Raw genomic sequence first — 22,789 nt, forward strand, 5'->3', positions numbered from 1 at the left:
GATTCCATCATTTCCACATGATTCCAAATGATTTCATCATTTGCATTTGTATAGAACTTTTAACTTTTCAAAGGGCTTTCACATCTATTCTCCCATTTGATCATTACAATGGCCCTGTGCAGTATAAAGGACAAGTATTATTATCCACAATTGACAGATGAGGCAACTACAGCACTGAAAGGTTAAGTGATTTGCCTAGGGCCAAGAAACCACAGAAGAGCTAAGGTCTCCTGACTTCTAGTACAATGCTCTTTCTACCAGACCACGGGAAAAGGTTTTGTAAACAGATTACAGACTCAGATATAATAAAACAAAACTTGAGAGGAAGGCTCAAATCAAGACTCAGGTAACCTATGTCTCCTCATGATAGCTGAATTTTTCAAGCTTAGTATTGAAGCTTTAGAAATATGCCCTTTTCTCTTGTTTACTTCAGTATCAGACAACTGTTAACACAGATTTTCAGTAAAATTTTAAACACAAAAGAAAAGTCATTTCAGAATATATTCAGATCACTTTGATTCAGTAAGTAACCCTGTAGTTCATTTTCGGTGGGAGTACTATGGGTAGTGCATAAATAACCAAGAGTACATCTTTAAATCGTGTATCCATATTAAGCCTGCAGCTACATTGTAACTATAGTCTGGAAGGGTGAGAGAGATCTCCAGTTGAAAGTAGATTTTGAAAAATTTTTTAGAGCCCAGGGGTTCATTTTTAATGAGCCGTTACTTTAAGTACTGCATAAAAAACACAGGAAATTGATAGTCCATTTAGTCTGCACGATACCTAATGCAAAAGTCATTAAGATGCATTATTCTTAATGTTTATGATATGATCAGTAAGTGTCTTTTGAAAATAATGCCCTTAACTTTCACATACGGAAATCCTTGAAACCTTTACCTATTATATAGAAAAATGTATGACAACTGTGATTTATTTACGTCTTCATTATACCCAAGAAACAGCATCCTCAATCACATTAACATTTTAAAAAATAGTCCTCATTTGTAGTACACTTACATATGACAGCATTGCCTTCATTTCCTCATCACTTCTCACCGTAATTCGATCACCATCTTCATCTTCATCTGTTTAAAAGCAACATAATGCAAATGAGAAGGTGTGCATTTGTTTAATGCACAAAGGGAACATAATACAAACAGTTTATTACAACGTGATATTCTAACCCTCAACACCACATTTTGGGGGGATGTTGACATTATTAGTTTGTTGTTTTGTTTTCCATTTGGAGTACGATCAGAATCTCAATATAAAACTTTCTTTTAGGGATAGCAGAAAATTAAAATATTGCTCATGTCATTCACAACATATATCTAGGTTAAAGTAAATATAACTGGAGTATGACAAAACAGGTTTGGTTAGGGGAACTAAAAACCAAAGAGAGGCCAGTCTTGTTCCACTATCCGTACTTTTTAAATCTCCCGAACGGCACCATACCCCGATTTCTCCATTCTTCCTCTCTCCCAGGCAATCTATCATGTCACAACAGCATGATAAAAATGGCTAACACTTATTGAACACTACTATACATGAAGCACTGTGATCTATGCTTCATATGCAATACCTCCTTGAAAACCTCATAACAAACCTACGACATGAACATCATTATTATTATACTCTTTCCACAGAAGAACCTAGGCCTAGTGCAAGGTTAACTTGTAAAGCAGCTCTAATACAGGTCTCTCTATCCCATTCTATTTAGCAGCTCTTTTTCTGAACAGTTTCACTTGTTTTGCATACTCTCCAGCCATAGTAAGCTTCAAATGCTATTCATGCTATTTTGAAATAATTTAAGTCTTAAGGCTGGAGGACAAGACTTCACAAACTACATAACCAGAATGTGTACATTTGAGTAAGTATTATCAGAGGTCACATCTAGAAATAATGTACTTATTTCATGATACTTCTCTTATTCAAAGTAGTTTTTGAAATATATTTTCAAAACTGCTTTAAAAACCTGAAGATAGACTATGTGAGAATATTAAATCTCATTTTTAACCCAAAATGGAATTGTTGGCCTGATCTGCCAAGCATGTCTAAGAATCTGCCAAGCATGTCTAAGAATGACTTATGGCTATTTCTAAATATAGAGTTAACTATTCATCCTTCTATAAAGATTTGTGAACAGTGAGGACAGCCTACGTAGTAGACTGTAAATGCACAGTTGAAAGAAATGCCAAAAACATCCTGAGCAATGTACACAGCCTCCCAAGGGGACAACTTGGAAGGGGCAGGCTCTCAGTAGGATGCCTCAGTTCTAGTGTGCTTGTTAACATTCAGAATTATTATTATTTTTGTTCACTCTTGAGCATATAATTGCTGATTTGATCACACAGAAAGACTGTTCTGATCCCAAGCCTGGAGAACCTCAGACAAATCTCTCATCATGAAGAGAATAAGCTTGCACAACATGCTCAGGGGACACTTACTGAAAGTACAGAGGGAGTTCAGTTCAACAAAGGGCTCTTCCCCTACCACATGTCAGTGGGTCTTCCCTCCTGTCTGGCTGTAGTTCCAAGGATATCCCCCTGCTTGGTGACAAGGCTATGGGAACCCTAGGAGGAAGCTTGTGTTCTTTCACAATTAACCTATTTTCAAGCAAAATACTTTCTCTCTTTATCTCTTCAGTGGCCAACAGCAATCTGATAGCATGATAGAAACCAGCACTTGGACCAGTCCTGTTCAGTGACCCACAGCTCTCACTCAGGTTTTCTTTCCAAACATTTGTTTCTGGATCCTGGTTCACTGCTGCAGAGTTCCCCAACTCAATGTGAGTTGGCATCATCAAGATCACACTATCTAAATCTAGGAGAGTCATTACCAGTATTCTGCTATCAAGAGTTGCCTCTTTTCAGAGTAAAAGGCATACACTGGTCACTTTCAGTAATGAAGAAGGCACAGTCCTGAGAGATGTTACACACATAAAGAACTTTATAGGAATCTAGCACCTTTTCTTTCATTTGTTCACTTTAGATACAGAATCTCTAGGGCCAAATTGGGGGAGAAATGCCATTCTAGCTGTAGAAAGAGAAGAAAGGAGTCTCTCTATATATAGGTTCTAGAAACTAATATTTTCAAGGTTAAGGTGAAAGTTTTCTTAAAAACTCAGGAGACAGGAAAAAACAGAGTACAAATGATATAATGTTACATATCACCACACATGAAAGCACTTTACATTTTTGCTTTAAAACCAGGTCAAATTCTCTTTAAATGTAGGCTAAACTGATTTGTTCTTTACGAAGTCCTGAACTTGGCATAAAAACAATTTCCAGCCCGAATAAAGTAGTTTTTTAAATAAATCTCATTTCTGCAACTAAGCTAGCTATAGAGATGATGGTTAAAAAGAGACTGCTTATACCGAATTTCAATATGCACAAGACCTGAATAAGGTATTGCTCACATGGGATGGGCAGGTGCTTATATTTTGGTAAAACGAGTGAAAACCCTTCTTATAATTTATTTTAAAAAGGAGGGGGCACCGATTACAGAAAGATCATTTAAATTACAAGAACAAAAGGAGAGTTCTTCAACTTCTCAAAGCTAGAGCCTGAACCTTTAAGGCTACTTAAACCAAAATATTCTGGAATTCTACATTTCTAAGAAATCTCTTGAGGGATTATTTCAGAAGAAAGAGATCTGTGAAAGAAGTCAGCTACCAGAATAATTTACTGTAGAGAAGTTGCATAAAAAGTAGCTATGAGGCCAGGTGCAGTGGCTCATGCCTGTAATCCCAGCACTTTGGGAGGCTGAGGCAGGCGGATCACGAGATCAGGAGATCGAGACCATCCTGTGAATGGTGAAACTCCGTCTCTACTAAAAATACAAAAAATTAGACGGGCACGGTGGTGGGCACCTATAGTCCCCACTACTCGGGAGGCTGAGGCAGGAAAATGGCGTGAACCCAAGAGGCGGAGGTTGCAGTGAGCCGAGATCACACCACTGCACTCCAGCCTGGGCAACAGAGCAAGACTCCGTCTCAAAAAAAAAAAAGGAGCTAAGAAACATTACAAGAGCATTTGTTTCAGTGGACAGAAAACTGGAGCCAAAAGGCTAGAATAGCTTTTGACATCAACCCAGTGATAAAATGTTGGAACTATCCCCTTAGGGGTTCTGACTCCAAAAGAAGATTTCAGATAAGTTGAAAAAGGCATTCTAAGAAAGGCTGGAGATAAAACCAGGCTTATATGACGTACTGAATAATAGTTGTCACGGGTTAATAGGACACCTAGTTTTATGTAGGTATTGGTTTTCTTTACAAACTGCTCTTTGGGAGACTGTCTGATTTGCTCTTTAGTATCTATGCTTAGTTGTTTTATTAAAGACTCCTTGTTTTTGTCCAAGAGGAAATTGAGTTGGAAAATAACCACACCCATGAGAAGACTGGTGGCTCCAGCCAAAAGGCAAAAGCTAAGCTATCTCTGACCCCTTGATGGCAGCCTAAGAGCAAACCATTCGCCTTAACCTGTAAAGCAAAAATGCACTTCCGTCTAAAGACGGTGAATTGACAACTACGAAAAGTTAGTGAAGGGTAAGAAAGCAGAAATACATACTAAGCAAATTACTATTGCAGTAGCCTAAAATACTTTTCTGAACAAAAACTTGGATATATACAGCCCATCTAGCCAAGACTCAGGCTAGCTGCCTATCAAACTGGATAAGCTATTAAAATCACACTAGCTGGAACCATAAATCATAAAAACTTACTAAACTGGCACAAAGTTTCAGAGGTATAAATATGTTAGAGAACAACACTAGAAAGTAGTGGTACTAAGTAATAAGAAGTAAAAAAATAATTTGAGCTTTTTCTATCTTATACATGGAGGTTCTTTGCCATCTGACCAAAAAAGCATTACCGGATATGACCAAGAAAAAGGGTGGGGGTGGGGGAGCAGACAGATCTGATACACTGGTTCACAATGAGAATTCTAGGCTTCTCTAGTTGCCTGGAGCATAGTAATATGATTTTCCAGCACATTAGGGAAGCAAAAGTAGAACCAGAAAGCCTATGTACTGGCTAGATTTTGTTAATGTCACTTAAAATGGAGGAAAAAATCCTAGCAAGATACCAAATAGAGTGCAGCAGATGGTAAACAAATATTATGAAGCAATCTTCACAAAATCTGCAGTGTGTCACAAATATACAAAATGGCAGAGTTTGGGAAAAGAGAATCATAACAGGCCATATGTTGTTAGCGATTTTATTTGAAGCAACATGCAATCCAAAAGAAAAACCAAGAAAAGAAACAAAGGCCCAATAGAGAGGAGAGGCAGCCTCAGGTAAGGGGCGGTCAGAACGGCCTACTGAGTAAACAGCAGACGAACAGCAGACTCAGCTCTCAGACAAACAGCACCCACTGCGGTGACAGGGGCTCAAGAAGGCTTTCAAGAGAAACAATCTAGCTTCTACAAAGAGCTACAGAAAGTTAAGGCAATATATTATACGTCATTTGTCACACTCCTCCTGTGCCAGGTGGCAATTGGAACTACTGCAAAGGCACTTTTCCCAGGTAAGAGAAAAGAAATGAAAACATAATTGTAGAAGTTAGAAAGACATCAACAGGAAACTAACAGAAAAGATGTCAGGTTTAAAGCCCTTCTCAGGCATGGAGTTAATGACCTGGGCAGGACTAGAGGCCGTACTTTCCATGGCCACATCTTCATATCCATGAGTTTTAATTTATCTTCCTGCTTCCCTCTTTCTGATTCCTTCCTTACTTCTTTGCTTTCTTCCTCCTTCCAGCAAAAAAAAGTACCCACTAGGTGGCAGGCACTGTTCTGGATACTGGGACAGTAACAGTGAAAAAGGAAAAAATAAACAAAATCCTGCTCTCATGGAACTTACACTCTAGTAGAAAGAGACTGAAGGAGGTGAGGGAGTGGGCCATGCTGATATCTGGGGAAAGACTGTTCCAGGCAGAGGGAGCAGCTAATACAAAGGCCCTGGGTCAGAGGAATGCCTAGCATGTTTGACAGACAAAAAAGAAGCCAGAGTAGCTACAACAGAATGAGAAGTGGGGGGAGAAATACACGGGTTCAGAGAAACAATGGTGGGACAGGTTGAGGCCACATGTGAAAATGCAGAGCCTTGCAGGGCATTTTAAAGACTTGGTCTTTTACTTTGGAATGAGATGGAAATCACTGGAAAGTTGTAAGTGTGGTAGTGTCACCTGACTTCTAAAAGAATCACTCTGGCTGCCATGTGGAAAAGAGGCTGTATGGGGGAGACCAGTTAGGAGGCCACTGTCCTAATCCTAGTGAGAAATGATGGTAGCCTCAACCAAGCTGAGGTTTTGAGAAGTCATCACATGCTGGATAAATTTGAAGATAGAGCCAACAGGACTTGCTGATGAATGGGATATAGAAAGCTTATCCTTATTACTTCACTATTCAACCATCCATGCATTCCAGAAACACATACAGAGTGTCTATTATGTGCCAGGTACTATGGTAGGGATTCAAAAATAAGCTGCACTGTCTACTGACCTTAAGGAACAACTAGACTGGTGCTTGAGTAAAGGACTCAAACTTCTTAATTTTCATACAAATCAGCAAGACTATTAACAAGAAATGACTACTCTCATAAGACTAAAAAGCATTTGGACTTTTTGCATCAGTAATATTTCAAGCCAAAATTTCAACAAATTAAAGCTCTCTTATTTGCCTCAAACTCTAGGATGCATAATTAACTCTTAAATGTTAAATAATTTGCAGGCTCAGTGTAGGTTTATTGTGACAATTTTTCACTAACTTATCTAGTTTTACTTAAAAATGACCCTTTATCTTTTTACACATACAATAGTTTAAGGAAATGAAACTTCATTTCTTCCAAATATTTTATGATTCAGACTCTTCTCTGAAGCAAAAAGAACCTCCCACCCAACTATTCTTAACAAGATTGTCATAGCTATCTGAACATAAGAGTATCTCCTACGGGTGTCTCTCCAGTTATCAGCTATAGTTGTTTCCTATACTCTGAGAATTTACAACTTCCAGAATTGCAATTTTGCCTTAAATGGTCATACTATGCCAAATTTAAAATGAGATGTGATGTGTTAGTTTAAAGATTTCCACTCTAAGTACAAAATAATCTTACAGCAATTCATAAAACAGCTAAAAATGATTCTGTGCAATGAGAAGAGAGTATAAAATAGTCAAGGTTGAAGAAAGGCACAAATTCAATAAATATTTATCCTATAACCATGTTTTCTGAACCAAACTCAGATGCACGGTTTGACAAATGTGAAGACACTTGCGAGAGCTACAGATCAGAATACATGAGTGTCATGGAAAAGTGAAACCACATGTTTTTTATAGGTTTAAGACAGCATTTGTCTACATGGACTTAAAATGCATGTTTCAAGTCACCAGTGAGATTTTACTGTCCAGGAACACGAATCCAACAGTCATTTTACAGCAGTTACTTCTCTAGAGAAAATGCTGGCAGAGGAACACAAGTAACAGATATGCACAGGAAATGCATTAGTGGGCACGGTTGATTTTTATCACCTCATGTGTTGGTGTACTCATTAATCTGCTAATGAAACTGTGAAAATCAGCAGGGGTCTCTGGGCCTATATGAATGTCAAGCTCTTACAGCATATGTAGAACCCAGAAATGCAAACACACAGGATTTTTTATGGTTATGGAATTTAGCTTCATCTCAGAAAGGTTCTCACATCTGGGAAAAGAAAAACTATTCAATAACTGGTGTGGAATCAACTATCTGCTTGAAAAATAAAGTTGGATCCCCACCTGATTTATTTCACCAAAACAAACTGAAGATGGTGCAAGAATTAAGAAAAATAAGGGCTGGGAGCAGTGGCTCACACCTGTAATGCCAGCACTTTGGGAGGCTGACGCGGGTGGATCACCTGAGATCAGGAGTTCGAGACCAGCGTGACCAACATGGTGAAACTCCGTCTCTACTAAAAAATACAAAAAGTAGCCAGGCATGGTGGTGGGCACCTGTAATCTCAGCTACTAGGGAAGCTGAGGCAGGAGAATCGCTTGAATCCGGGAGGCGGAGGTTGCAGTGAGCTGAGATCTTGCCATTGCACTCCAGCCTGGGCGACAGAGCAAGATTCCATCTCAAAAAAGAAAAGAAAAGAAAAAGAAACAAATTCTGAACTTTGTATTAAAAATACATGCTTTTTATAAAAACCCACAATATGACACACACAAACATACAAATTTATATACATAACTGTGTGTGTATCTAACCTCATTAAAGTAGAAGGAAAAAAGAATATGAATGAATGCTTCTTCAATATCCTGGACTGTGGAAGACTTTCTTAAGCAGGACATAAACCCAGAAGTTACAAAGGAAAATAAGTAATTTGACTATGTAAAAACTTTAAACTTCTCTATGGAAAAAAGAAGAGAGAATAAAAAGACCAGAACAAACCGAAAAGAGCAAAAACATTTGTAACACACAAGACAAAGGGCCAGCCTTAATAATGGAAAACCCTTAAATCAATTAGAAAAAGATAACTAACCAAATAGAAAAACAGACAAAGGTGATAAATAGTTTATAGAAATTAAATACAAATAGCTGGCCAGGGGCAGTGGCTCACACCTATAATCCCAGCATTTTGGGAGGCTGAGATGGGCAGATCACCTGAGGTCAGGAGTTTGAGATCAGTCTGGTCAACATGGTGAAACCCTGTATCTACTAAAGCTACAAAACAATTAGCCAGGTGTGGTGGCACATGCCTGTAGTCCCAGCTACTTGGGAGGCTGAGGCAGGAGAATCACTTGAACCCCTGAGGTGGAGGTTGCAATGAGCTGAGATCAGGTCATTGCACTCCAGCCTAGGCAACAGAGTGAGACTCTGTCTCAAAAAAAAAAAGGAAGTAAATACAAATAGCCAAATACAAATGAGAAGATATTCAAGCTCATTTACAATTTAAAAAATATAAAATAAAACAGTAATATAGTAATCTTTTTCACCTATCAAACTGACATTGACTAAAAGGTTTGCTAATGTCCAGAGTTGATGGGATTGGAGAGGGAAATGGGCCTTCTCACACACTGTTGATGAGAGTGTAGATTGGTTCTGCCTTTTGGTGAGCAAACGCAGTAACAGATATTGAAATTTAAATATGGGTACTCTCTGTCTCAGCAGTTCCAACTCTAAGAATTTATCTTACAAATTTATTTCCACAATGATACGGTTTGAATATTTGTCCCCTCCAAATCTCATGTGGAAAAGTGATCCCCAGTGTTGCAGGTGGGGCCTGGTAGAGGTGTTTTGGTCTTGGGGGTGGATCCCCCATGAATGACTCAGTGCCCTTTCCATGGCAGTGAGTTCTCACGCTGTTGGTTCATGTGAGAAACTGGTTGGTTGAAGGAGCCTGGCACCTCCTCTGCTCTCTCTTACCACGTGACACGCCTGCTGCCCATTTCCCTTCCACCATAAGTAAAAGCTTCCTCAGCAGAAGGCAAGCAGATGCTAGTGCCATGCTTGTACAGCCTGTAGAACTGTGAGCTCTAGATGTAAGGGAGAATAAAGACCTAAAAGAGGTCCTTTTAATAAGAAAACGAGGTTTAGGACCATCAGCCAAAAGGTGAGTTCAGCAGACAGATGTCCCTCTCCTCATCCAGCCCTAACTCCCCTTGGAAACACCATGCCCAGAAAAAGAAATCAGAAAGAATACAGCCTTTGACCCCCTTGGGTCAGTCAAATGTGGGAATTTGAATTTGGAGGCCTGAATTGTCCACCACCAACCAATTATATCCCATGCTCAGGCTATACCACAAATAATCCAAAAAAGCAAATTACTCATTTAGATTTAGACATGTGCATTTTATAATTTTCATTTGAATGTGGACTCACATAACATTCCACTCATTCAACAAGTGTGTTCCTCTAAGGCAGCAAGCTCATTACTAAGAAGAGAGAAAGAGTGGAATAAAACATGGTACATATCACCAAGTGACTCAAAATAGAGTGAGGGAAGGTAACATGCACACACGGACCAGAACGCAGGCTGAAGGGGTTCCCTGCTCTAGTAAAGGTGCAGAGAGATTAATGCCATCTGGAATCACCAGAGGTTTCACTGAAGAGACGCCATTTCTCAGAACTGGAGAATCTGTAACATTATCTGACCTTTCCCCTCTTTTCCACTCACTCAACTCTTTTTCTCTACATTTATACAAAACAGGTACATTTGACAGCTACCCTCTCTCTTGTTGCTTAATTCAAATCACTAACTATAACACCATTTCTTTTGTATAAGATATAAATTAGTGTTAGGTATATTTTCAGTATTAAATGTATTACTATAAGGCCTGGTGCAGTGGCTCACACTTGTAATCCCAACACTTTGAGAGGCTGAGGAGGGTGGATTGCTTGAGCCCAGGAGTTCAAGACCAGGTTGGGCAACATGGTCAAAGCCCGTCTCTACAAAATATACAAAAGTTAGCCAGTCCATGGTGGCATGCACCTATAGTCCCAGCTACTCAGGAGGCTGAGGTGGGAGGATTGCTTGAGTCTGGGAGGCAGAGGTTACAGTGAGCTGAGATCGCACCACTGCACTCTCCAGCCTGGGTGACAGAGCCAGACCATTTCAAAAAACCAAAAATGTATTACTATTTCTTTTATTAAAGTTGTATTTATTCAAGGGTTGTTCCATTATACCCATAAGCCACTGAAATATTTCCAAAATTCCCGTAAATTAGCTCATAAGCTATATCTTCTCAATTATTTCTTAAACATAGATTCCACTTATTGGTTCGAATTTTTGGTTAAGAAAAAAAGTCACCACAAAATAATCATGAAAAAAGCCTGCCTAGGATTTCAAGTCTATAGTTGAAAGTAATGATAATCCAAACACACACAAAAAAACTAAGAACTGTCATTATTTTGTCTGTGGGTGTGTTTTGTATCTACTGTTTTTCATCTAAACCTGGCCCACATGCAGATGGGCACAGAGTTGCTACCATTGATGGAGCAAAAGATACAGCACGGTATCACAGAACCTAAACCTGTAGTAGTAGAGGTTTATCTATATTTACACTTAGGTTTTTGACACACTTGGGGATAAAGAGTGCAAGTTTTATAGTCAAAAAAATGTATGTTTGAACCTGGGCTTCACCCTTCCAAGCAATCACATTCAGCAATCATTTCAGGCCTCTGAGCTTGTTTCCTCACAGGTATAATTTTCCTATTTCACAGAGTCAGTATAAAGATTACTGACAACTTAGGCAAATCATCTAGTACACTGCCTGGCACAGAGCAAGCTATCAATGAATGATCGTTAAAATAATCAGTATTATTATTATTATGAACTCTAACTGGAAGCCAATGAGGCAGGCACAGGCACATCAAGCCACTTTGGGGACCCGAAAAGCATAAAGTACAAAATACAAAGTAAACTTCTTTTTACCATGCATAAGAACAACCAGAATATGTGACTTCAATAATTATGACAACTCTCAAAACAAGTCCAGTACAGTGGTTGAGAATATACACTTTGGAAACTACTCCAGAAATTCCACTTTACCACTTAACAGCTGCGAGACTTTGAGCAAGTTGCTTAAAGAAGATTTCCTTTCCTCAACCAAAACAGAGCTAATAACAGTCCTTTTAAGTACTTAGTGGGCACAGTGGCTCACACCTATAATCCCAGTACTTTGAAAGGCCAAGATGGGAGGATCACCTGAGGTCATGAGTTCAAGACCAGTCTGAGCAACACAGCAAGACCCCATTTCTACAAAAATAAATTTTAATTAGCCAAGCGTGGAGGTGGGTGCCTGTAGTCCCAGCTACTCGAGAGGCTGAGGCAGGAAGATCACCTGAGCCCAGGAGTTTCAGGCTGCAGTGAGCTATGAACATGTCACTGCACTCCAGCCCGGGCAACAGAGCAATACTCTGTCTCAAAAAAAATAACAAGTACTTCGTGGGGATCTTGTGATGGTTAAAAGAAATAAGATAACCCGTGGAATGCTCTTAGCAAAGCATCTATCAATAGTAAGTACTCTGAATGGTAACTATCAGACTGTCCATGAAACCCGTGGCACCCACAAGGAGTTACTGCAAAGAGTCTGAATAAAGCTTGCAACACTAGTGTATGTATTTCAGACAGATGTACTATTTTTCTATAGCACAGTTCAATGTGACTAACAAAATGCTAATTACATTAAGAGTTCTACTCATTATAGCTTTTAAAAACAGGTAATGATCGTTGAGAAATGTTCAAACAATAGAGAAATATATAAAGTAAAAAGTGTGCTCATTTATCCACCCCGCTAACCCAAGCCTCAGGCCCCAAGTCCATTTTCCAGGGTAAGTCACTGGAAAGTACTGTAGTAGGCACTCTTCAGATCCTATCTTTTAACACATACATAAAGTTGGGGAAGCGGGGTTGGATTTTTTACAAAATGGGATAATACTATATGCATTATTGGTTTATTCAACAATATTTCACAAATACCTTTCCATATCAATGTAAAAAATCCTAACTCATTCTTTTTAGTTACTGTTTAATGCTTTGAATTATAGATAAATTGTAATTTATTAATCCATTATACTAGGCTTTTAGTTTACCTCTAATTTTTTGCTGTTGAAAATAATCCCACAAGCCTGAGCCAGGAGGTCAAGGCTACAGCAAGCTGTGATCTCACTACTGCACTCCAGCTTGGGCAGAAGAGTAAGATCCTATCTCCAAAATAAATAATCCCACAATGGGCCAGGCACAGTGACTTACATCTATAATCCCAACACTTAGGGAGGTCAAGGCAGGAGGCTCGCTTGAGGCAAGGAGTTCAAGACTAGCCTGGACAACATAGCAAGACCCCATCTCCACATAAAATTTAAAAATTAGCCAAGCATAGTGGTGCATGCCTGTAGTCCCAGCTATTTGGGAGGCTGAGGTGGGAGGATTGTTTAAGCCAGGAGTTCGAGGTTACAGTGAGCCATCATGCCACAGCATTCCAGGCGTGGCACCAAGGCAAGATCCTGTCTCTAAAAACAGTAATAATAATCATCATCATCTCACAATGAACACCTTGTTTGAAGGGCATTCAACACATGTGTAGCTATTTCTGTTGAACAGCTTCCTAAAAGTGGATCTGCTAAGTCAAAGGTTTTGCACATTTTATATGTTGATAAGAAATGCCAAATTATCCTCTAAAAAGGAAGTACCCATTGTATTCTCTATAAGTAACCATCTTCATAAAAAACAGAAATAAAAAAGTATCCTATCATGCAGAAAAACTGAAATTTTTCAACGTTAAGAAGTGGCCCTCTGGCCAGGCTCAGTGGCTCATACTTGTAATCCCGGCACTTTGGGAGGCTGAGGTGAGTGTATCACTTGAGGTCAGGAGTTCAAGACCAGCCTGGCCAACATGGCAAAACCCTGTCCCTACTAAAAATACAAAAATTAATCGGGCATGGTGGCACATACGTGTAATCTCAGCTACTCAGGAGGCTGAGGTATGAGGACTGCTTGAACCCAGGAGGCAGAGGTTGCAGTGAGCTGAGATTGCACCACTGCCCTCCAGCCTGGGCAACATAGCAAGACTTTGTGGCAAAAAAAAAAAGTAGCCCTCATCTTAAAAAAAAAAACTACAGTTCTAAATCCTTACTTCATCCCTCTCAGCATCTGAGCCCCTATGCTACTGACTATCTCATCTTAGCATGAGTCATTCCATGATGCCCTCTGCAATGACCTGGTTCATGTCAAAACAGTTTTCTAGTCCCCAAGTCACCCTGGCCCTGTCCCCAGGTCAACTGTGGGAAGAAAGGAAGCACTAAAGACCTGAAGTGTTCCTGTCACCACCTAGCATCCCTGCCAAGCCCCACTAAAACACAATTGTTCCATGTAATGCTCACGGTAAAAGCTCTACTTTGCTTCCATGTTTTAAAGCAGCAATGGATTAAAATCTCTTAATCAATAATCACTGGCCTACAGGTAGTTTACACGTTTCATTTTGTCCCATAATATTATTACAATCAGGAGCAAGAGCAGATAAAGGTCATGCTGGTAATTAAAGCTATATTGTAGAAATATGCTCACCCAAGATATGATTAAATAAGAAAATATTACTCAGTTCAGTATCATCATTAAACTTGTATTAATTTATAAATATTTAAATATACCATATGATGGTCATAAATAATGTGTTTTTGTCAGTTTCTAAAATAATGCAACCCATAAACCCTTTTAAAAAATGACTGCAGAAAGGAATAGTCAAGAAAGTATATAAGCCAGACTTACATTCAAATGCTGTAGTTGTTGCTTCAGGCAGAACCTGGCCTATCACATCCTAAACAAAGAAAGAATAAAGAAACACAATTAGCCATCTTCTTTATTGCTAACATGTGGCAAATCCTAGAGGAAATATGAGAACCTGGGAAAGATTTTTGAAACGTTAGCATAAACTATAAAAACATTAGCTCATAATCACACTTAGCCCAGCAACATAAACCCAGAGTTTAAATCTCTATTCCAGGAAGAAAAATCTTTAAGAAACCTTTTCCACATTTTATTAATAACATAATATTTTATTCTCAATTCAACAGTGTAAATACAAATACACTGTTGTGTATTTACAAAAACTTGGTTTCTTCTATGGGAGGCTGTGGAATACAATACAGTTGAAAGAGAAAGGGGTTTTGAGAGTCAGACTGACGTAGGTATGAATCTCTGCTCTGCACTTATCATTAAACGAATGACTTGGAAAAAAAATCACCTAACCTCTCTGAGCCTCAATCTGATTACCCTCCAAAATGGGTCTAGTAATACTTACAGAGGTAGTGTAAAATTAATCTAATAAACATAAGCTTAGACCTAGCACATTGAAGACATTCAACAAATGTAGTTCCTGATATACAACAAGCAATGCTGTGCCTCGCACTCATAATGGTAGTTCAACACACAAGTTTCTGTGATGATATAAACGCATTATGCTACATTTAACACAAACGGTTCTTATCAACCTTTACTCTTAAGCAACAGAAAACATACTTAATGACACCGAAACAAGGTTAATCTAGCCTACAACAAAAATCTAAAAAGTGTATATAATCTGACATCAATGTTTAAATAAATCTCTAAAGTTGAAAACACATGAAAATTAGTATACTGAGACAGCTTAATTGAATAAGCACAGAACACCTAAACTCTGGGGAAAGTGACCCTCCATCACGTCCAGTCCAGCTCCAATGGCCTGCAAACCTCATTTCTCTCCGGGAGCTCTGCCACAATGTCCCTCCCAGGCTGCACCAGAACTGGCACCAGGCAGCCGGCTGACAAAGCCGCTTGCAGTATTTCTCAGCAGGGAGCTCACAGCCTTTCCAAGCAGGGCACTTAGCAGAGTGGCGGCTGCAACTTCCTTCTAAAGGCAATTCTTTAGAAGCTTTTGCTGCAGTGGCAATTTGCATAATAGTCTTGCCTCTATAGTGGTTTTTTTTTTTTCAAAAATAAATCTGTGAATATAAAACTGATCAAAGAGAACTATCTTAGGCAGCCCTTGCTCATTACAGCCAAAAGAGATTATTTTTTTCCGACTCTAGTCTTCACAAATGAAACATCAACTTTTTGAGGAAGTATCTATAAAAGATTTTAGTGTTAAAAAATTCTTTCTACACTCTCATAGTTAGAAAGTATTTATGGACAGGAAACTGTAAAGGTAGTACAGAACAAAGCACACAGGTAATCCAGTGGAAAGCCTGAAAACATGAAATTGCAGCCAAACGGCTACAGCTGGATGCCAGCTCTCTCGCACAACTGAGTCCACAAAAGCTCTGTGCCTCAGTTTCCTCATGTGTAATATCAGATCTTAGCCGTACCTACCAAATGAGTTAGTATTTGTAAAGTGCTCAGAAGAGTGTCTAGCACATGGCAAGTGCCCTACTAGTGTCTGGTAAATAAATAAAACACTATGACTGGAATATTACAGAGCTTACCTCAAAATAAAACTTTGAAATTCCAGCACCCAAGAATCAGTGGAGGATGGTGATTCACTCACTGACTTCATCCTTCAGCAGTTTTTATTGAACACCCATTCTAGCCAGTGTAGGTTTAACAAAATGAGGGGAAAACAACTGCTCTATCCCCAACTCTCTAAGTTATCACCGGTTATTTCCAGGAAACTCTGATCTTGAGATGTGAACTCTGCCTCTATAGTGTTAGCAAACTAATTTAAGCTCCTTCCCACTTCGGAATAGCAGACCCCATCAAACTGCAGAGTTCTAACAACCACATGAAAACCTGCTCAGTGGCAATGGCATGCCTTAGCCCATCGACATAGATGAGGTGCTACACATGCTTCTCATCTGATAGAGGAAAAGGGAGAAAGAACAAAGCAAACTTGAGTGAGAGAATCATGTGAACACAACCACTTTGTTCTCTAAAGCAAATAAAGTGGGGCTATCATAATGACAAAGAGGTAAGAAGTTTAAACATCAGGAATATCTACTGGTCATTTTAAAGCAGGGTACATTTGATGATTTTATATACATTTTCCAGCTAAAGTGACTTCTACTCTCAACAATATAACATGTACCTAACCTAAAGAAGGTTTCAAAAGAAAACCAGGATGGGTGCAGTGGCTCACGCCTATAATCCCAGCACTTCAGGGGGCCAAAGTGGGTGGATCACTTGAGGTCAGGAGTTTGAGACCAGCCTGGCCAACATGGTGAAACCCTGTCTCTACTAAAAATACAAAAAAATCAGCTGGACGTGTGGTGTGTACCTGTAATCCTAGCTGCTCAGGAGGCTAAAGCAGGAGAATCACCTGAACCTGGGAGGCAGAGGTTGCAGTGAGCCAAGATCACACCACTGCATTCCAGCCTGGGCAACAGAGTGAGACTCCGTCTCAAAAAAAAAAAAAAAGAAAGAAAAAGAAAACTGAAGTTTACATATCTTGATGATGACCATTTTTTGATGCTTTTCTTCTTCCTTTCAAAAAATCAGACAAATATCTGACAGATCCAAAACATAATTGAGTATCTACAACATGCCAGGAGCATAAAGATCACAAAGCTGTAGGCTACAGGAGAATAAAACTTGATCCTTGACTTTAGGAAGATTATAAACTGGTTACGGAGATAAAGACAAACCTGAAAGACTAGTAATACAAAACACTTAAGAGTATAGGCACCAAACAAAAGACATAAATAGCAAATAGTATTTGGTAACTCAGGAGAAAGGAAAAATCACACTCAATTTAGACAGAAATCTGTGTGTGTGTGTGTGTGTGTGCGTGTTTTCTTCTTTTTTGAGATAGGGTCTCGCTGGGTGACCCAAGCTGAAATGTAGTGGTGCAATCATGGCTCACTATAGCCTCAACCTCTGGGTTCAAGAGATTTTCCCATCTCAGCCTCCCTAATAGCTGGTACTACAGGTGTGTGCCACCATGCCCTACTAATTTTTGCATTTTTTTGTAGAGACAGGGTTTTGCCATGTTGCCCAGGCTGGTCTCGAACTCCTGGGTTCAAGCAATCCACCCACCTCAGCCTCCCAAAGTGTTAGCATTACAGGCCTAAGCCACCACTCCTGGCCCAGAAGTCTTATAGATGAGGGGAAATCTGAGCTTGGAGACCACAGGATACAAACAGAAGAGGGGAGAGGGTTGAGCATTCTCTCTCATCACACACTAACAGAACCTCTTGTACAGTTTTCCCAAAACTAGGAACTCAGTCTCCAGGGAAAAAGAGAAACACAGAAAGCTGCAAAACTGAAGACCCAAATGTCTCTACCTTTGAGGGTCAGGTCGGCCTCCATACTTAAGCCGGTCCCTGGTGATTCAGACAAAAGACAAGGCCCAGAGAGACGGAGTGACTTGCCCAGGGTCTCCTAGCTATTTGATGCACAGTGACTGGAGCCCTCAACTGCTGACTTGAGGTCCGAAACACTCAGTTATGGCTGACTAGGTGACTACAACCTGCTTCTGGCATCTGTGTCAGGTTCTGCCAAAAATTAGCTGTGTGGCTTTAGCAAGGTATTTTGCCCCTGTGGGGTTCATGCCTCTTCATTTGAAATGAGTCTGAATTAGATGAGGCGATTCTTCCAGGTTCCACGTGGCTTTAAAGATTAAGGTTCCAAGCCAGAGATGCTGACGTGTCTGTTGGTTCTTGCCTTTTCTTGATGAAGAGATGAAGTGAACCTGGAGAACAGATCACAGGAGTCTGCCAGGATCTGGGCTTGAACATTTGCAAAAAATGGATCATTAGGAGATAGCACTGAACACCCACTGCCACAGGTCCTTCGTCAGGCCTTCCTGACAAAACATGCTCCACCTGGGCTTACCTGGCCAAAAGTGTGCAGGCACCTGGCATGCTGAGCTCTAGTGGTGGGGCCACTTGTGTAGTGTTTCCTGTTAGGCCAGTCAGCCTTGAGCCAGGTACAACTTAGAGATGCTCAAGAAACAGAAGACCCAAGTCCAATCCCTTATAATAACAATCCCATCAATAATAACAACACTAATGGAGCGCTTACTATGTGCTAAGTTTTTCTGAGAGCTTTACATGTATCAACTCAAGGAGTCCTCAGAACTCTAGGAGGTAGGCATTACTTTCACCCCTCCCCAACTTTTTTTTCACAAATAAAGAAACTGAGATACAGAAGATACTTGCCCTAGTAGTACAACTTGCGATTTAAACAACTTGGCTCCAGAGTTTGTGGTCTTAAACACTGGGCTGTTCTTGAAACAATCACATAATCAAATAATATAATCACATAATAATCAACCTTCCATTGTTTTAAATGAGTAAGAGAAAGCCCGTCTTTCTCATCACAGTCACAATCTCACATAATCTTGCCAAGTCTTTGAGGAAGGTACAAGTTTCCCTGTTTTACAAATAAGGAAACAAAGGCTCAGACAGGTAGACTGACTTGCCTAGTTAGTGGGACAGCTTGCAATTAAACCCAAATTCCTTGACTCTAAACCTCATGTTCTGTCCACAGAACCATAATTGCATGCATCCTCTTTTAAGTTCCCTTCTTAAACAAGTATTCTGGGGTCCTATGAAGAAACAAAAACCAACATACCTATCTCCTCCAGAAGTTTACCATCTAGTGGAGGAGACAAAGAATCATGATCAAACATGTGCTTTGCTGGGGGACCCACACAAAGCTGTGGCAACAGAGAGGTGGGGCATATAACCAAGAATGACAGAGAAAAAGCACAACTTGGCTTGGAAGGACAGGTGGGAATCGGCCGGTGAAGGGCAGACTGTAGACAGTCTGGACACCTGGGAGAACTGAGAATCAACCTATATAAGTGAGGCACAGAAGTTTATAGGCCTGTGATGAGAGATGACACAGGTGCCAGGCAGACAGGGGCCAATCCAGATGTGCTCAGAGGACCATGTGAAGGAGCCTGGGCCTTATCATGAGGGGAAATCTGTGTGTGCGTGACTGTGTGGAGAACTCTGGCTACAAAGAGAAGGATGGCATTTGATGCACAATATGGAAAGCTCTCAGCCAAGGCACCCAAAAATGTGCATGGCCTGGGCAGTCAGTAACATCCAGAACTCAAAATGAAGTTATAGAAATCAAATTTTGACTGAGTTACCCAAGACAATGAAAAATCACATCACAAATCTCCCTCTTCCCAAGATCCTGCCACCTTGCCCACTCTTAACTTGCAGACAAGTTCCATTACAGATCTGCTGCTAGCAATGTGCTTTTCGGAATGTCCGCTTCTGTCTTCCATGCTTCAGTTATTCAGCATGTAGAATGGGCCACAAGGCACCCTGTCTATCTCAAATGAATAAAGAAAGATCAGAAGTGGCTGCAACATGTAGGGAAATAAACCTACTAAGTCAATGAAACACAATTTTAGTTCTGGTATTGAGCTCACAGCTTTGGAAAAGCCATTTCACCTCACTGCTCCTCAGTAACTATCTGCAAAAAAGAAACAGCCCACCTACAGTGTTACACCCTGCTCTAAAATTCTATCGTTTTATTTGAAATATATTCTGAATAATCTGAAAGTAAAATATCACCAATTATAAGATGCACATTTTCCCTCAATTTTACTATCTCTGAAACTGGACTGATTTTAATAACGGATGATGTGTCATACTGTCATGGGCAGCATGTTTTTCTAAATAAAACGTCTTACATTCAATAATGCTTTAAGTTTGCTCAGGCTGGACACAGTAACTCACACCTGTAATCTCAGCACTTTGGCAAGGCTGAGGCAAGCAAATCGCAGGAGTTCGAGACCAGCCTGGGCAACATGGCAATACCTCATCTCTACAAGATACAAAAATTATCCAGGTGTGGTAGCATGTGCCAGCTACTCGGGAGGCTGAGGTAGGAGAATCACTTGAGCCCAGGAGGCAGAGGCTGCAGTGAGCCGAGATCGTGCCACAGCACTGCAGTCTGAGCAACAGACTGAGGCCCTGCCTCAAAATAAGTAAATTAAACAGTGTGCTCAAACACGGTAAGTTAAAGTTGTCCTTTTTCCCTTTCTCAGCCGGTCACCAAGTTCAGACAACTCAGTAGAAAAACAGGGCTGGAATCTGTCCAGGGACATTCCCTGAAACACTTGGGGGAAAAAAACATCTCTTCTAGATTCAGCTGTTTCCATTTGCGTGGTTGTGACTATATGTGTGTCCCAGCCCGGGCTATGAGCTCTCTGAGGGCAGGGGTTCAGTCAGCTTGATCTATCTCCCCAGGGTCCTAGACGTTTGCCAGGTTTCAGTGGTTGCAATTTATCAATGCTGTGCCTGAAGCAATAAAACTGCCTCCACAGGAAGCCAGCAGTAGCCATTGCCACTAGCTCAGGTCACCAGTGGTCAAGGTGCTGACTGCTCAAGTCCCTGAGTCCCCCTTGCTGGGATCTGGACACTGAGATTACCACTCACCAGTACATCCCTGAAGAGTAACTGCGGCCCAGAGTGCACTGTCCAGTCCACCGCGCCACTATTTGGGATCTTGATGCGAATTACCAGCACCTGGTTCTCCATGGCAGGAAAAGGGCCAAGGGCTAGCCACAGCATTACAGGTTAAAGAGGCTCACATCCTTGGGTAGGGGATACCCACTGGCCGCTGGTTAGGAAGAGGCTCGAAGAGGTGACAAGGGGAGTGAGGGGTAGAGGACAGAGGGTGAAAACAAGGGACTGGCGGATGAGGGGGTGGGAAGAGGGGAGGGGTGATCAGGCACGCACCCGCAGGCACCGAGCCTGCCCAGGCTGTCGGGGGTCTGAGGTGTCTCCCGGGGAGGGTGCACCGGGAAGCGGGCAGAGGCCCGCAGGAACTAGCTGAGGTCGGAAGGTTCTGGAGTTTAGCGAACGCTATGGTGAAGCTCTCTGCCGCCGTGTGGGTGTGAGGAGGCGGCAGGGCAAGGACTCGGTTTGGGGGAGATACAGCGGCAGGTGTCCACCGCTCGTCAGTGGACTAGGAGAGGGTCCTCGACTGGAGGGACTCAGTCTGGGGCTATTAAGAAAGAGCCCCAGGGCCGCCACACCATGGAGAGTCCCCACGGGAGGGTCAAGGGGCGAGTCTTCTGCCCCACCCGGAGACACAGGGCGCGGCGCGCGCAGGCTGAGCTCCGGCCACCCGAGGCCGCGCGGACCGGCGGCGGCAGCGGCGGCGGCGGCGACGGCGGTAGCGGCAAGATGAGGAGGAGGAAGGCGGCGGCGGCGACACTGTTACTCCGGAACCAAAACGCGCGGCGCCGGAACCCCGGGAGCCAACGAGCGGGACCCGCCTCCCGCGGCGCCATGTTGGAAAAGGGCAGCGGCTCCCGGGAAGACGCAACCCCGGCGCTGGGAGCTGAAGAAGCGGCGCGCGGCGTGTGGCGCGTGGCGAGTGGCGAGTCGGGGAGAGACTGGTCCTGCTCGCTCCGGAGACCCTCCTCACCCGCGCCGGCGGCGACCAGGTCACGGCCCTTTCGTTTCCTGACCCTGCTTAATGACAGCGAAGTGAAAACATCTACCAAACGAAGGGTGAAAATGATCTAGGGCTGGAGTCCGCCAAAAGCCAATTTAAGGCTTAACATTGAAGACCGTTTGTCTTTACAAAAGCTTCAAAGACTGGGCTGCAGCTCCCAGTTATCCCCACTTTGTCAAGCCTTGCATCTGAATGTTCGTGGGGTTGTGTGCATCGAATCAGCAAGAGCAAGGCAAGAACTCAAGAAATAGTTATCTTTTTTTATCCCCCCCTTACAAGTCACAGGTTCAGAGGATCCTCTTTCTCCCACATTAGCAAAACGTATTTGCATTTTTCAGTGAGGTTCTTTACCCCACCAGTGCCCTAAAATAGCAAACAGTTCCCTGTTCAAAAGCAATAGTAAAGAAATTCACTGAAGAGTTTAATTGCCTGGGGACAGCTGCAGTAGTCGCATCATCGTCTCTTATTAAACTGTTGCAGAAATATTCGGTCTAGCCCATGTATTTTCAACTAAATAGCACTGCTTACGCAGTGGGTGATATCACGGAAGTAGCAATAAACCTTGGTTATCTTTTTGTTTGTTTGTTTTTGAGAGTCTCGCTCCGTCGCCCAGGCTGGAGTGCAATGGCGCGACCTCTGCTCACCACAACCTCCGCCTCCCGGATTCAAGCGATACCCCTGCCGTCCCCCGCGCCCCGGTAACTGGGACTACAGGCGGGCGCCATCGTGCCCGCTCATTTTTGTATTTTCAGTAGAGACTGGGTTTCACTTTGTTGGCCAGGCTGGTCTCAAACTCCTGACCCACCTCAGCCTCCCAAAGTGCTGAGGGATTACAGGTGTGAGCCACCGCGCCTGGCCAACCTTGGTTATCTTCAAATGCGTTGTTATCTCAGATTTTAAAGTGCATAGTCTTGTAGAATGAT

General features: G+C 41.7%; 1 protein-coding gene across 14 annotated transcripts in view; it reads right to left on the reverse strand.

The window, feature by feature from the left end:
* The window catches only part of MAP2K5 (mitogen-activated protein kinase kinase 5), a 274,973-nt gene extending 253,364 nt beyond the window's left edge, over positions 1-21,609 (reverse strand). For 9 of the 14 annotated variants that reach the window (XM_021941782.1, XM_021941781.2, XM_021941778.1 and 6 more), the window contains exons 1-3: positions 20,840-21,079; positions 14,238-14,286; positions 1,018-1,085 (exon numbers count right to left, since the gene is read on the reverse strand). In XM_021941782.1, coding sequence (XP_021797474.1) covers positions 1,018-1,085; positions 14,238-14,286; positions 20,840-20,974 — 252 coding nt within the window. In that variant the 5' untranslated portion in view covers positions 20,975-21,079. Of the gene's footprint in view, positions 1-1,017; positions 1,086-14,237; positions 14,287-15,137; positions 15,375-15,928; positions 16,622-17,722; positions 20,150-20,839 lie in introns of those variants that run through there. The other 5 variants (XM_003901104.4, XM_003901103.4, XM_021941785.2 and 2 more) reach the window with 4 other exon arrangements.
* Positions 21,610-22,789: the final 1,180 nt, after the last annotated feature.

Source organism: Papio anubis, chromosome 7 (genome assembly GCF_008728515.1).
Source record: "Papio anubis isolate 15944 chromosome 7, Panubis1.0, whole genome shotgun sequence".
Taxonomy (NCBI): Eukaryota; Metazoa; Chordata; class Mammalia; order Primates; family Cercopithecidae; genus Papio; species Papio anubis.